Raw genomic sequence first — 17,121 nt, 5'->3', positions numbered from 1 at the left:
CTACACTAGTCAACTGATAATGAAACAAGAAACACTCAAGCTTTAAAAAAAAAAGGAAGCACGTGTTTCCTTGCAACATATTTCCTCTCGCCTTGTGATAAAACATGTGTAGCGAGGTGGGGGAATTACTCCATGTGCTCTATATATTTTAAACAGACTTTCGAAAGGGAAATGAATAAACAATGTCCATTATAATGTGTGATCATAGCATTGTGGTGTCTGATGTGAGTATCATGTGCATTTGTGACTTCCCCTACAGCACTTTTGGTATTCACAACAGGTTACGGTTCAATTTGTTGCACTAAAGGTTAGTGACAAACATCAGGGTCATGTTAAAGGGCACCTGTGATGCGAAATCAACTTTTGGAAGCTGGTTGAACAGAACTTTGTCAAATTGGAGAGATGTAAACACAACAAGTCTCTTTCGGATGTCAAAATATTTCCACCTGAGGATACTCATCCCGAGGCCCCTAGAGATTATACAGCGCCATTGATGCCATCCAAGACCTGTGAAGAAATGATACCAAGGTATCCATAATCTTGGACCAGGCCGTATCCTGAGCTGATGCTGTGGTGGTCATGGAGGAGCGGAGAGTGGGAGACTGATTCCTGATAGACCACAGTGACAGACGAGTCTCCGCATTGGTCCAGTGGGCCAGACTGAACACCCGCCGGTGACCTATTCACACATGCAGTTCTCCACGATGGACATCCAGCGTTCTCCAGCGCCTAGACAGCTTGCTCTAAGTTTGGCCAGAGGAGAAATGGTCGTGCCAAACTGAGCCTGGTTTCAATGCGACTCCTGAGGCCCATCTCAACGTGACGTAGGAGTGTGGTTTTCTCCCCACAATAAATTGACCGTCATGTATTAACATGTCTCCATATTAACACGTGTAAACAGGACACAGAACAGGATTTGCAAAGAAACTGGCATTAAAAGATCTGTTCAACACTCTGTGATCAGCTGCAGCTCAAGAATGAGTTTTACATGTTTATTATGTTTTAAAACAGAGCATGTTTGTAAAAAAGAAAAGGCAGTAAAACCGATATGTAATTCATAACTGTTGGAAACAGGCGTGTAGTGTCAGTGAACTTTGTAACGACATTTGTGTGTGACTCGTGGTTTCAGAAATGCTTGGCTACACTCCACCACAAATATGTCAAGTAAACCTACTTGTTATTTTTGACTCATAAACCGATCTCTGGTTCACTCATGTCTGTCCTGTCCCTGACTGCTGTTTATCTGACATGAAGCAGGAGAAACAGACACACGTGTGAGAATGGTGAGCGGGGAAAACCAGCTCATTTGCATTTCAAGAATTCACACGTAGCTGATGATTGATAATGTAAAGGCATATGTATCATGCTGTCCTGAGAGAGTCCTGAGTCTGAGCTCAGGTAGGTCCTGAAAGAAAAAACAGAGGGAGGAAGCGGGGTGGATGGAAGGATTCTTCAAATCAAAATGGCTGAGGTAAGGTGAATAAGCTATTTATGTGCGTTAGAATTCAACGGAGTGGTTGGTCGTGTGATTGTTGTTGATACGAGAGCAACCGTGGTCAGTATCTGCATGTGATCCTCTCGAATTTAGTTTAAAGCAGGGGTCACCAAACTTATTCCTGGAGAGCCGGTGCCCTACAGATTTTAGCTCCAACTCTAATCAAACACACCTGAACAAGCTAATCAAGGTCTTACTAGGTGTACTTGAAACATCCAGGCAGGTGTGTTGAGGCAAGTTGGAGCTAAACTCTGCAGGGACACCGGCCCTCCAGGACCGAGATTGGTGACCCCTGGTTTAAAGGATTTCACAATCTGTCATCTACATAAACACGTGCAACACAAAAGATGTGTGATGAACCAGTGTGTGATGTCTCAATTTCAAGTTCACTGAATATTACACTGATACATGAACACTGGAAATGTGGTTTGGTGATGCGAGTTTGTAAAGATGCACTAAATGCTGCTGTTCATGTGGTTGGCCATTGTTGTCTTGGTCAATAGCTCTCAAACGCCTACAGCCTGTCAACTCATAACAGAGACCTTCATGGGTCTACTTGGCTTGGAAAACCCAAGGTCTAACTTGACACACATATAGGTTTGGGTCCAAAACTCTTATATAGGTTGGGTATGGGTATTAATTAGCTTGGCTGTAGGGTAATGAATTAACTCTTTCCCTACCATTGACAGGAAATTAGGTCAATCAAGAGACATCTCTGGTCCACAATTGACAACATTTTCTGGAAATCCAGGTTTTAGGTGTATTATGATAAATCCTAGAGCAGGGGTGTAATGTGTATTCATATAGCGCATTTAACGTGTATGGTTACACACCCAAAGGGCTTCACAATCATGACGAGATCTCTCCATACCCCCACCAGTGTGCAGCATCCACTTGGATGATGTGACGTCAGCCACAGGACAACGGCACCAGAGTGCTCACCACACACCAGCTACAGATGGATTGTAAAGATGATGTTAGAGCCACTTCAGTGGATGGGGATGATTGTGAGGCCATGATCTGTAAGGGCTGATGGAGGGTATTTGGCCAGGACACCAGGGTAACACCCCTACTCTTTACGAGAAGTGCCATGGGATTATTAATGACTACTAAGAGTCAGGACCTCGGTTTAACGTCTCATCCGAAAGACGGCGCCCACTGAGAGTAGTGTCATCTTCACTATATTGGGGCATTAAGACTCACACAGACTGCAGGTTGAGCGCCCCCTCCTGGCCTCACTAACACCACTTCCAAAAGCAATCTAGTTTTCCCATGTGGTCTCCCATCCAGGTACTGACCAGGCTCAGCCCTGCTTAGCATTAGTGAGTAACCTGTCTTGGTGTGCAGGGTGACATGGGGGTGTCCAAACTTGGTCCTGCATAATTTAGCTCAAACTTGCCTTAATACACCTGTCAGGGAGTTTCTAGAAAGCCTAGTAAGAGCTTGCTTAGCTAGCCTAGGTGTGCCTGATTGGGGATGGAACTAAACTACGCCAGACATAGGCCCTCTAAGACAGTTTGGACACCCCTGTCCTAGCGCAAATCCTAAATGAGTTATGGGAATTGACCTTTCGCAAGCCTAGTACACTGTAAACTATAATTTTATATGCCCCTGTCATGCATGACACGTCATACAGCGCTTGCGGTTCAGTAAGTTTATCCTCCTGATCGGTCAACTTTACATAGATGAATGTTTTATCAGCCCAGGCGAGATTACAGTCATTCACCCCCACACGCCTCTCCCAGAGAAATCATGAATGGGAGTATCATCTAAAACGCTCCTGGCCTCCCTCTCATGAAAATAAACACTTTACTGATTTACAGTAAATAATACAGTGTTTATGAAGCATAAGCACTTGAATAAATGTGTGGTATTTTTATAGTTACTGTTGTAATAAACAAACAAAAACAAATAGCCCCATGATGTAGTATGTTTAACTATCCACAACTCCTATTATTCAACTATGCCTAGGTATGTCCGAATTTCAATTCAAGTTTATTTGTAGTGTTTTTCCACAATAATTACTGTTGTTTTAAAGTGGTTTTTATAAAGTGCATATGATTGCATTACAGTCAAATTCAGAAAAATTAAGGTTACTAGTTACCATGACTTTATTAGTACTAATGACTTGAACTGTTAAAAGCTATTAATTACTAGTTAAAGTTATTCTACAGGGTGGGTCATTTATACGGATACACCTTAATAAAATGGGAATGGTTGGTGACATTAACGTCCTGTTTGTGGCACACTAGTATATGTGAGGTGGCTCATTAAAGAATAAAGTTACGTTATAACCAAGCACACCATTGTTTTTCTTGTGAAATTCCCAATAAGTTTGATGTGTCACATGACCCTCTTCCTATTAAAAAAAAACAAAAGTTGGATCCAAGATGGCCGTCTTTAAAATGGCCACCATAGTCACCACCCATCTTGAAAAGTTTGCCCTCTCACATATACTAATGTGCCACAAACAGGACTAACATTGTTTTCAATACTCACAAACTTTTCAAGATGGGTGGTGAAGAGCGGCTGGGGATTTGGGGGTGATTGATCAGTAAGTGAAGAGAGGGGAGCAATCGGAAAAGGCTGATTTATACTTCTGTGTCAAGCGCACGAGTATAGCCCTCGCTGTGTCCATGGCTGATGTGCACCTCTCAAAAAAAGTAACTACATGTCACGACGCGCAGCACAAGCTCTGTAATTGGTCGGCTTGGTAGCACTGACGAGTGTAGGCGGGACCAAAAGCTGCGCGAACCTGTTGGAGGAAGTGTTTACAAGTGTCGAGTCCTGTGAAGGAGCTCCAGATGGAAAGTTTTGTTTTGCGTTTACCTTACCATTAAAGTTGTTGCACGTCCGCCGGTTCTCACCTCAAATTGAGTGAGTTTGTCCCACTTCTACATTAAGGAAGCTTTTCGAAAAATCAAAACACCAGTGGAAAAACTCGACACAGAGGAACAAACACCGCACTGCCAGCTAGTGTTTCGGAGGTGTTATTGCAGAGCAACAGAAACAGCGCGCAGAACTATAAAAGCACAGCAACGTGCAAGGCATGTGCCGTGGGTCACGCCGATCACTTGACGCAGAAGTATAAACCAGGCCTAAGTGAAGGGGATGGGCCATCAGTAAGTGAAGAGCAGGGGGTGGGGGTTTGGTGGTGATTGATCGGTAAATGAAGGGGGGTGGGGTTGGGTTGGGGATGGACAATTGGTAAGTGAAAAGCTGCTATTTGGTGGGGGCTAATGTGGTGTGGTCGGAGGTTGGGCAGGCCAGATTCACGATTGACCGTCAGGCCACCAGGGAAATGTCCCAGTGTTCCCTATGCCCAGTCCACGCCTGTATATAAACAAAGCAAACCTGCAGTTACAGATCCATTATACGGCACCTTTAAATAGCAGTTTTACAACTAGCAGACAAGAGATTTTAATATCTTTTGAAAACAAAGCTGATGGTATGAGCTTCTCAAAAACTGAGGACCAAAAAAATAATTTAAAAATAAATACTTAGAGCAAGGATGGGCAAACTCGATCCTGGAGGGCCGGTGTCCCTGCATAGTTTTGCACCAACCCTAATCAAACACACCTGCTTGTAGCTTTCTAGTGATGTTGAAGACAGTAATTAGGGTGTTCAGGTGTGTTTGATTAGTGTTGGAGCAAAAATCTGCAGGGACACCGGCTCTCCAGGATCGACTTTGCCCATGCCTGATTTAGAGCCATCAGCTTTACATAAACTACAGCCACATCCAGCAGATCTCCAACTCAACCAACATTATACCATCAAATAAACGTGTCAAATAGCTTAGAGTAGATCATTTATTTAAAAAAACAGAAGGCTGAAACATGTTTAGTTCTAAAATTATCAATTGCAAAAGGTTTTTCACACAATAACAAAAAACATCTACAAATCTCTTTACAACAAACCGTTTTTTTTAAAGGGAAAATGTTAAAAGATTAGCTTAACTCTCATACAAAATGATATAAAGTAAAAAAACAAAACAAAAAGGGTACAAAACTGCATCGCCCACATGCATGACACCTAAAAAAAAGGAAATGCTCAGTTCTGGAAATAACAACCACCTACATCATCCCGTCATCCTGTTTCGCTGACGTTCTCGCGCGTATAAAAAGAGAATGACTTATGTACAAATGTGGAGGGGATGTGGAGTCTACAATGAGCCAAAAGGTAGACGAGTGAAGTTCATTGGTTGTCCGAGGCCGATAGAGATTGGACCGACAGGAGCGCCGGCCGCCAGGCACAGATTCAACATTTGGCACACATTCATGTTTTTGCATTTCATATAAAAGCTCACATTTGATCGGTCGTGTGTGTGTGTGTGTGTGACAGACAGTGTTTCGAAGATAAAACGTTTTTAAAAAAGATGCTTTACAGACAGTGAGTTTGCTGGTGTACAGAACACAGATGATATAGAAGGCCCCTCGAGTCATGATCGTAATAAAGTATAAAAGTACTGCAAACATACGAACAACTACAGCTGTGAGGATACAACTGATGAGCATCAATTCCTGGATCACTTCTGAGATTATCCGTGTGCATCGCGACTTTCTCGGAAATCCTTCTGAGCTTAGTTTAACAACAACAGATGGTGCTCGAGGCTAGTTTAAACCACAGACGTCGCTCTAGGCTATTTTTAACAGCAGAAGGCGCTATAGGCTAATTTTAACTGCAGACGGCGCTCTAGGCTAGTTTATAAACAACATGGAGCCCTCCTGCCTAGTTTTAACCAAAGATAACGTTATAGGCTAGTTTTAACTGAAGATGATGTTCTAGGCTAGTTAACCGCAGATGTCGCTCTAGGCTGGTTTTAACCAAAGATGACATTCTAGAGTGGTTTTAACCGAAGATGACACTCTAGGCTAGTTTTAACCGCAGACCGTGCTCTAGGCTAGTTTTTAAACAGCATAGAGCGCTCCACCCTATTTTTACCAAAGATGATGTTTTAAGCTAGTTCTAACCAAAGATGATGCTCTAGGCTAGTTTTAACCAAAGATGATGTTCTAGGCTAGTTTTAACCAAAGATGACGCTCTAGGTTATTTTTAACCGTAGATGACGCTCTAGGCTAGTTTTAACCGTAGATGATGCTCTAGACTAGTTTTAACCGAAGATGACGTTCTAGGCTAGTTTTAACTGCAGACGGCGCACTAGGATAGTTTTTAAACAGCATAGATCGCTCCACTAGTTTTAACCAAAGATGTCGTTCTAGGCTAGTTTTAACTAAAGATGACGTTCTAGGCTAGTTTTAACCAAAGATGATGTTCTAGGCTGGTTTAAACCGCAATAGCACTCCAGGCTGGTTTTAACAGCAGGATGGCACTTCAAGCTAGTTTTAAACGTAGATGATGCTCTAGGCTAGTTTTAACCGCAGATAACACTCCAGGCTAGTTTTAACCACAGACATCGCTCTATGCTAGTTTTTAAACAGCATAGAGCGCTGCAGCCTAGTTTTAATCAAAGATGACGCTCTAGGCAAGTATTAACCGAAGATGATACTCTAGGCTAGTTTTAACCTAAGATGACGTTATAGGCTAGCTTTAGGCGCAGATGTAGCTCTAGGCTAGTTTTAACGGAATATGGCATTCTAGGCTAGTTTTAATTGAAGATGACACTCTAGGCTAGTTTAAACCATGATAGCACTCCAGGCTAGTTTTAACAGAAGGATGGCGCACTGAGCTAGTTTTAACCGTAGATGATGCTCCAGGCTAGTTAAGCGTAGACATCACTCTAGGCTAGTTTTTAACAGCAGATACACTCTAGGCTAGTTATATTTTTAACCACTGACGTAGCTCAAGTCTGGTTTTTAAAAGCAGATATGCACTAGGCTAGGGTTTAACTGCTCTAGACTAGATTTGATGCTCTAGGCTAGTTTTTAACAGCTAACGGCGCTCTAGGCTAGTTTTTAACCATTCACTTAACAGAAATAAAAGCACTTGTGCTGCAAGTGGTCAAACGTACTTGAAATGTATCTGTACTTGACTGAGATTAATCTAAACAGCCTTCTGTTGCCATCTGTTGATAAAAACTGAGCTCAGAATCAACTGAAGATAAAAACAATCGCAACGCGTTTGGAAAAATCTCAAAATGGATGCAGAATCATTTCTTGATTGGTCACCACAGCTCATCATACAACGTCTCGAAAACATTCACAACAGATATAGAGCTCGAAAGAGTTACAAACATGCTTCTGGTGTGCTTTTCTGAACAGACAATCATCATAAAGTAAAGCACTTGATCGCTGTGGGGTTGATCAGCTACAGTCTCCTAGTGTTTCCATCGCTCCTTCAGCTCGGGCGTCTAATGCAAACGCAGAACTGCTGGTGAATCGTCCAGTTTGTGCAGCACTCTGATATGTGGAACTGTACTTGATCATGTTATTCACAAAATTAAAAAACAATGCATTGCAGTTAGTGAGTCCGGGGTGACCCCGACAGCGAGTAGTTCATGTAGTGTAATAATAATAATAATAATAAAACCAAAGGAAGAGTGATATCTAGAAGTAAAGAGCGAGTGGTTTGTCCCTCTGCTGCTGCTGTAGAGTCTCTGCTCCTCAAACTGAGGTTTCCGACTGGAGTCGCATCACGAACTTGTGGCTCTTGGGGTCGATAAACTCCTCCCCCAGGTTGAGGAAGGGGAGGGGCGTCACCGTGACGACAAGAGCGAAGTCGAGGCGGCGCAGCGAGAAGACGAGGCCCTGACGCAGTGCTGCGGTGACCGGCTCCTCGCTCACCAGAGTCCACTGGCGCCCCCTGCCGTTCTCACGCTGGTACTGCATGGTGGGACCGGGAGTCAGGTAGCGCTCCAGAAACGCCTGACCACACACACAGGTGCACGTACACAGGAAGAGGTTTGGTTAGACGCAGGCTTTTCTTCAGTTGAGAGAACATTTGACAACACTGCTGATTATTTTTTACACTGGAATAATAGAAAAAGCTAAATGTATGACTTAAGACCATTATGAATGAAATACTTTTAAAACTGATGTCATGACGCTGATCTTATTTGTAGATTAAACAAAGCTGATTATACTTGCATGTACACATACATACAGACTATCTGTCAAAAGTCTTGTCATTGATCCCACTTGTAAGAGCAACACATAATAACTCGACTTCTAGTTGATCATTTGGAAAAGTGTCAGAAGGTGGATTTCTCTGCTGAATCATCTGTTGAACTGCATCCCAATAATCACACATACTGCAGAAGACCTACTGGAACTCGCATAGAGCCAAGATTCACATGGAAATCAGTCAAGTTTGGTGAAGGAGAAATCATGGTTTGGGGTTACATTCAGTTTTCAGTTTACATTAATCAGTGATTTGAGTCATGTCAGAGATGTATGGATGCAGTCCTCCAAGCTCATGATGGAGTCAGACACAATATTCATTCTGTTTCCACTGCAGCAGGACTTTATATTCTATACTGGACATTATTTCTGTGACAAGACTTTTGTCTAAGCAGAGTCAGACTTTACTGTCCTAATCAAATAATCAGAAATCAAGGCATGATCATAGTCAAATAAGCGTAATCTAGAGGACTTTGCCTTTCATATAAGCCACTTTTGATACCAAATGATCAACTAGAAGTCAAGGTAGTATTTGCTGTTCCTAAAACTTGGATAGGCGATGTTAGGTAGTGTATATGTACACAAACACACACACACACAATATATATATATATATATATATATATATATATATATATATATATATATATATATATATATATATATATATATATATATATATATATTTTTTTTTTTTTTTTTAAGTCTATGAATGAATGAATAAAAGAAACACCATAATTAAATTTAAAATGATGCCTAAAGTCGATTAAAATGGCCAAGACATAAAATAATAGACATTTGCTTCGATTATAACCAGGTTATGCACAAACTATGCATATGTGCACAATATATTCAAACAAAAATATGACGATATTTATTGTAAAATGCCAACTCTCTATGCAAATAAATTTGGTTGTGATTTGATGAAAAGCTTTTTGACAAAGATTAAAAGCACTTAAAAAAAAAAAAAACAATAAAGATATCTTTTTATAGCACGTCAAAACAATTTCTCAAATATTTAGCAAAGATTTCATTCATTCATTTTCCTTCATCTTAGTCACTTTATTCATCAGGGGTCACCACAGTGGAATGAACCGCCAACTTATCTAGCATATGTTTTACACAGCGGATACCCTTGAGCTGCAATCCAGTACTGGGAAACACCCATACACACTCATTCACACACACACACTCATACCCTACGGCCAAATTAGTTCATCAATTCTCCTATAGCGCATGTGTTTGGACTGTGGGGGAAACCGGAGCACCCGGAGGAAACCCACGCCAACACGGGGAGAACATGCAAACTCCACACAGAAATGCCTACTGACCCAGTGACCTTCTTGCTGTGAGGAGACAGTGCTAACCACTTTGCCACCGGCAAAGATTTTTCCAAAAAAACACTTGGCGAATAAATCTCATTCTAATATAGGATAAGTGTGTGTGTGTGTGTGTGTGTGTGTGTGTGTGTGTGTGTGTGTGTGTGTGTGTGTGTGTGTGTGTGTGTGTGTGTGTGCGCATGTCATCCTCACCTTGGGCGTCATATTGTGTGTGATGCAGAACTGCAAGTGTGAGATGATGCTCTCCATGCTGTGGTAGGGCTGCTGGCGTGTGGTGCGCAGGTACTTCTGCATGGCTCGAGCCATCGGGGCGAAGATGGCCTGCGCTGCCTCTCGGGGGTCCATGACCTCACGTGGGTGTTTGGGGGACGCCGCCGCCTCCTCGTCCTGCAGCCTCTTAATGTGTGTGAAGGCCTCCTCCACTGCCACCACCAGCCTGAGCCCACAAACACAACAGTAAACACACACACACACTCACAACACAACACAAACCTCTTTAAAGCTCCAGTGAAGCGCTTTGAAATGTGCTTTTTATTATAAGATGTTTGACGTGATCTCGATTGACACATGAAGAGAGGGCGGGGCATAGAGTAGCTCCTCCCCTTTTAAAAATACAGCCTAAAGGTTGTTTTCACATGACGTCAGTAGCCCCTTTCACACATACAGACCTTTCCGGAAAATTACCGACAATTTTCCGGGAAGACATCATGTGTATTTTCATCATGTTTACCGGTAAATTCGGTAAATTCGTTACGGCTATACCCGGAAAGAGAACTTGTAACATTAGCGGTAATTTGCCAGAATGCTGCGCTGTACGAACGCAGAAGGAAGATTGCCAGAAAGAGCGCGTTCAGGATTTGAACGTGCTGACGTAAGCCAATCAGAACACTCCGACGCATTCACGTCCGCGCGGTTTATGCAAATAAAAACCTTTGAATATTTTTCCAGACACATTTAGCTGCTAGATGTTAGTCGGATAACATTTCTATGTTCCTTCTTAATGCCGTTGTTCGTTTACCTTCAAGCTCTGCTTCCTCGAGTTGCTTGATGCGTCGCGTATACACTTGAAGCAGCCGGTGAGCGCCAGCACACACACACATCATGTACATCTCGACATGCGAAAGTGTTCCTCCATATGTTTTCATCGAAGTTGTTCACAACACTGATCCATCCACAGAGTTTGTAATGTAGTCAAATGTTTACACATACAAGCGCAGCCGTTTAGAGCTCATTTCTGGTTAATGATGTCAGAGTTTACCGGTATTTTGGAATGGATGTGTGAACGGTCTTTTCCAGAAAAATTCCGGAATGTTCCCGCCTGTGTGAACAGCGCTTTATTGAATTTACCAGTAAAGTAGTTCCGGCATTTTCCAAATATTTACCAGCATCACTGTGTGAAAGGGGCTAGCACAGGGATGGGCAAACTCGATCCTGGAGGGCCGGTGTCCCTGCATAGTTTTGCACCAACCCTAATCAAACACACCTGCTTGTAGCTTTCTAGTGATCTTGAAGACACTAATTAGGGTGTTCAGGTGTGTTTGATTAGTGTTGGAGCAAAACTCTGCAGGGACACCGGCCCTCGAGGATAGAGTTTGCCCATGCCTGGGCTAGTAACACAACCAAGCCTTAAAAATACACTCTGGACCACCCCTTTACTTGTTTTATGTACAAACCACTTAAAATTCATCGATGCGTGTTGGTACAACATGAATGGATTGTGTCAAACCCTGCATTTTATTCACTAAAAAGTTGAATCAATGCAATTCTTCAGTTTTTTTTTGGGGTGGGTAACTTAATTGTTTTATGTTCAGTCTATTGATTGTGTAAAAACTATTAAGTTAACTTAATAAATTTGAGTTTGGGCAACATAAAGGAATTGTGTGGAAGCCAGAATTATTTACAGTGAAGTAAGGCCATTTTTATTTAATTCAATATAATCAAGAATGTGTGTTTAGTTCTCATTTCTGTTTGTTTAATTGACAAAAGTACAGAGAAAATGTACCAGTGTTTTCACTGACTTAATCTGAAAATGTTTGATGGCTGTAACACACGCTAAAACACTGGGTCTATAGCATGTTAAACACTGGGTCACAGTTAATTAGGTTATTTAGTTGTTTGAGAATTAAAGTATTAAGTATTATTAGTAATTTACCGGTATTTTGGAATGGATGTGTGATTGGTCTTTTCTGGAAAAATTCTGTAACGTCCTCGCCTGTGTGAGCAGTGCTTTATTGAATTTACCAGTAAAAACTTTCTGGAAATTTACAGTGCGTGAAAGGAGCCATTGATGATGCGTGGAATTCAGACTGAGGGCTGGAAGACTTCTACATAGGAATCATGATCAGAACATCTAAACGTTTCTGTTTAACTGTCTGAGTTTATTAATCCCCAAAGGGAAATTCACATGTCACAGCAGAGCTCTCCATAATAAAAATAAATAAGTTTAAAAACAATAATAAAATTACATTTCATACTGCACACCTTAGTTCCAAAAACAACGAGTAAACACTTGTCCATACCTAATATCTAATTCAGTTCAGCACAATTTCATCTGGTATGACTTTGGTTACACAATCTGATCCCTGTTGGTAAAAAAAGACCTCCAGTATCTTTCTCTGTAACACCGGGGTTGAATTAATCTTCTACTAAAAGAGCTTGCACATGCTTTGTCTGCATCAAAAAGGGGATGACTATCATGGTTCATTATACTGACAAATTTGCCTAGCATTCGATCATGTGCAATCTCTTCTATGGTAGGTAGTGCACACCCCACAACACAACCTGCCCTTTTTATAAGCTTATTTAATTAGTTTTTCATCTTCTCCAACAGTCCCCCTCACAGCAGGTTACAGGATCACAGAAGACACCACAGAATCATAAAAGGTTTTTAACAGTGTCTGACACACACCAAAGCACCTCAGTCATCTTAATAAATGAATGCTGGCCCTTCTTATACACCTGAATTGTATTTTCAGACCAATCGGAGCTTGTTGTTCAAATATACACCCAGGTACCTATATGATGAAACAATCTCAGTTTCTGACTCCTGTATAATTACTGGCACCGCTTGTGATGGATGCGCCAACGTGACCCCCAGAAAATCATGGTATATGTAACTTAAAAACAACAGGCAGGTGTGTGTGTGGGGGGTGGGGGGTGGGATGCGGTGACATGTGAAGACAGGTGGGGGGAGGGGTATGCGGGAAATTCACGGAACTTCCAGGAGACTTGGGATGTCTGCAGAACTATATCAAGGGTGTCCCATGCAGCACTTTAAGTGAGGTTGCATAGTTTATTTTACTCCTGAGGCTTTGCATCTTTTAGCTTTCACCACATCCTTAGCGTCACATCCTGAGTGGCAGCCAACTTCAGGATGTGATTCAAGTGCACGTGCATGAGCCTTTTATTTATGCTCATTACAGAGAAAACTTGCTCGCAAAGATATGTGGTATCAAACATAGTGGCTAATTCATATGAATTCGTTCGATCTCATTCATACAATTTAGTACGATTTACTTATCCACCAATGACGGTTGGGGTTAGGGGTGTGGTTGGGTGCCACGCCTCCTTTTTAAAAATGGTACATTTTCGTACGACTGAACTCGTATGAATTAGCCACTAAACTTACAAAACGTAAAATGGTTACGTTTCCTTGTGAGATCACCTCAGTGTGGCATGACCGGGTATGGATGTGGTCTTTCTGTCTAACTGATGCTGATTCAGGCTTCTGGATTGTATAAAATTAATAGTTTGCCATTGCTCCGTCCAGTGGACACAATTGGAACAGCAGTATCTTTTATTGAAAAATTGCAGCGCATTTTTATACTTAACAGAATTATCTCGCGGGCCATATTAAACCCGTTTGCGGGCCTGATTCGGCCCACGGGCCGTACGTTTAGTGGTTAGAGCGCTGACATATGGTGCAGAAGCACTTCAGGGCATCCTGAGTTCGAATCCCAGCTCGAAGACATTTCCTGCCCACACCCCCTCTCTCTCTTATCCACTTCATTTCCTGTCTGAAATAGTGTCCTATCCACTTAATAAAGACGAAAAGACCAAAAATAAATCTTTAAAAATTAATAATAATAATAATTTATTTATATATATATATATATATATATATATATATATATATATATATATATATATATATATATATATATATATATATATATATATATATACACACACATTTTTATTTTATTTCATATAAAACTTTGTTAATTTCCAAGAAGGGTCTTAATTTTTTCTCCTAATAAAATGTTAGTAATGTTAATTTTTAAAAAATCTACTAACAATAATTAGGTTTTTATATTTGTAATATTTTGTCATGTATTTATATTTTGTGCGTATATTTTAATAAGACCATTAAGATCATCAGCTTCACAATTAAAATAATTTCTCACCTAAATCACAATTAATGCATTAAATTAAGAATATCTGTTAGATCTTCAGACTCACTCACATATATTCCGACTTCATCAGGAGCTGTTTATTTTAATATATAGAGTTATAAAAGTCAGAATTATTAGAGCACCTGTTCAATTTTAATTCTTTTACACCCCCCCCCCCCAATTTCTACACATTTCTAATCATAATAGTTTTAATAACTCATCTCTAACAACTGATTTATTGTCTCTTTGCCATGATGACAGTAAATAATATTACACTAGATATTCTTCAAGACACTTCTATACAGATTAAAGTGACATTTAAGAGCTTAACTAGGTTAATTAGGGTAAAGTTAGAATAAATAGGCAAGTCATTGTATAACAGTGGTCTGTTCTGTAGACAAATTCAAAACAAATATTGCTTAAGGGGCTAATATTATTGACCTTAAAATGGTTTAAAAAAATTAAAACTGCTTTTATTCTAGCCGAAATAAAACAAATAAGACTTTTTCCAGAAGAAAAAATATTATAGGATATACTGTGAGAAATTCCTGAATCTGTTTAACATAATTTGGAAAATATAAAATAAAATAATTCACAATAGGGCAAATCCTTTTGACTTCAACTGTATATTCTGACTTCATCAGGAGCTGTATTTATTGTATGATCCCATATATATATGTGGTTGTCAGACCTGGCTTTGCGCTTGCGGACCCTGCGGTCCATCTCAGCCTCCTCGTAGTAATATTCATTATGAGAGTTGTCCCGTCTGCGGGCGGCGGCGGCGATCATGGCTCGAGACTGACCCGTCGAGTTATTAGTGCTGTTCTCTGAGGACAAAACAATTCAATTAGAGTCAGTGGAAACTCACAGACACTCAACAAACATCATTATATAATATATGGAGAGGCCAGCAGTGGATAATAATAAGACATTCCAGAAATCGCTTTAGACATTCTTTTAGATAACATTCTTCAAAATATCTTCTTTTGTGTTTGACAGAAGAAAGAAACTCATTATGGTTTGGAAACACTCGAGTGCTAGTAAATAGCGAGTCGGTTTTTATTTGGAGTTAACTTCTCCTTTAAGCAACAACATATTATTTATTATAAATTAGATTACAGCAAATAAAATCATCAGAACGTCTAGCGAATAAATTATTATATTTAGAGCAAAAAACAAAGAATTTTAGCTAACACTTTACAGGAATTAGTTAATGTAATTTCATTTATTTTCTGGCGTAAACAATAAACATTACAGTATTTATAAATTATAGTTCAATATTCGCTAATGCATCATTAAAATAAGAGATGTGCTAATTATTAAAGAAAATGAAGGTGTTCATTGTTAGTTCTTTGTTAACTCCCGGTGCATTAGCTAACGTTAACACAGATTAATAAACACTGTAATTAATGCACTTGTTTATTTTCTCAAGTGCCTGAGCCTGCAGTTCATTGAGTGGCCACTAGAGGCCGTAAAAGGGTAAATCTTCATTGACTCCCATGTTAAAATGCCCAAAATGACAGCAGAATAAAGTGTTTACAGCCTGGTACAAACATAGTTTTGGTGTATATAGCTAATATTACCCTTCATGACTTATATTAAGCCTCAATATTCTGCATAATTAAGGATGTGGCCACTTGATTGACAGATACACTGCAGCAAATGTTTTAATTAGAGTTTGCGTCTTGTTTTTAGTCCAAATATCTCAAAATTCTACCAATCAAGACGCTTTTTATAAACAAGAAAAAAAATTGTCTTGTTTTCAGAAATAATGTGTCAAAATGAAGTGATTTTTTCTTTAAACATGCAAATTAATCATGTTTTCACTTTAAAATGAGTGTGTTTTTGTGCACCTTCTCCGAGAGAGTAGACCTTGAATCCAGACATCTTCTTGGACAGGATGGATTTGGGCAGATTGAGTAAAGCAGGATTGTAGACTGGGAAATCAGTGTAATAGTGATCCAGAACCCACACGGCTGCTCGCTGGATGCTGAAAACACACACAAACATGTAAATAAACAGCTGAATTTACAACATCGTGATCATCGTTCACATTAGTCTACTGCTTCATTTCAAGCTGGATGTTTAATTTAAACAATCAAAATCTTTATATATATATATATATATATATATATATATATATATATATATATATATATATATATATATATATATATATATATATATATATAGTTTTTCTTGATGGATTTGATGTTCACAACATTTTGTTTTGGACATGTGACGACTACAAATACACAAAATATCAGACAGTTTTCATATGATTTAGACTGTGATTAGAAACGACCTTCGTCTACACACTAGTAATGCGATTGTTCATTAAACGTCAGACAAGAATTCTGAAACATCTCTTCTACTAAGTAGTGTTGTCACGATACTGAAATTTTGGTACCAATCAGTGCTGACATTTTAAAAACGTTCATTTCCCGTGAACACGTCAGCATGTTCCTAATTGTTAGTCAGTGTAAATTAGACAGGACGCCGTTGACATTGAAGATTTCTTTTTCATATCTTTTGTTTATTAGATTAGAGAGGATTTGTTGTGAATATCAGTGGGACGGTTTTGTTTGGTTCTTTTATTTAGCACCACTCATAGCCAGTCTTTCTAACACTTCATTGTTTATTGTCTTCGACATTGTATATAGTGTAAATGTCTCACTCACTGATTCACCCTTCACTTTTTGTAAATAAATTACCATAATTTTGTTCACTAATTATTGTTGTCTGTCCTTACTTTGTGACACAATTTGTTTATGAGTTTTTGCGTAACCAAATTCCTCAGTTAAATGTGCACCCCC

General features: G+C 39.8%; 1 protein-coding gene across 1 annotated transcript; it reads right to left on the bottom strand.

The window, feature by feature from the left end:
- Positions 1–5,290: 5,290 nt before the first annotated feature.
- LOC130220094 (vang-like protein 2) lies at positions 5,291–16,376 on the bottom strand. The gene is made up of 5 exons (XM_056452486.1): positions 16,369–16,376; positions 16,159–16,295; positions 14,997–15,132; positions 10,104–10,347; positions 5,291–8,316 (listed from the first exon to the last, which is right to left on the bottom strand). The coding sequence occupies exons 1-5, from the start codon at positions 16,374–16,376 to the stop codon at positions 8,056–8,058; spliced, it is 786 nt and encodes a 261-aa protein (XP_056308461.1). The 3' UTR covers positions 5,291–8,055.
- Positions 16,377–17,121: the final 745 nt, after the last annotated feature.

This window comes from Danio aesculapii, unplaced genomic scaffold, assembly GCF_903798145.1.
Source record: "Danio aesculapii unplaced genomic scaffold, fDanAes4.1, whole genome shotgun sequence".
Classification (NCBI taxonomy): Eukaryota; Metazoa; Chordata; class Actinopteri; order Cypriniformes; family Danionidae; genus Danio; species Danio aesculapii.
This window is presented reverse-complemented; position numbering and strand designations above follow the sequence as displayed.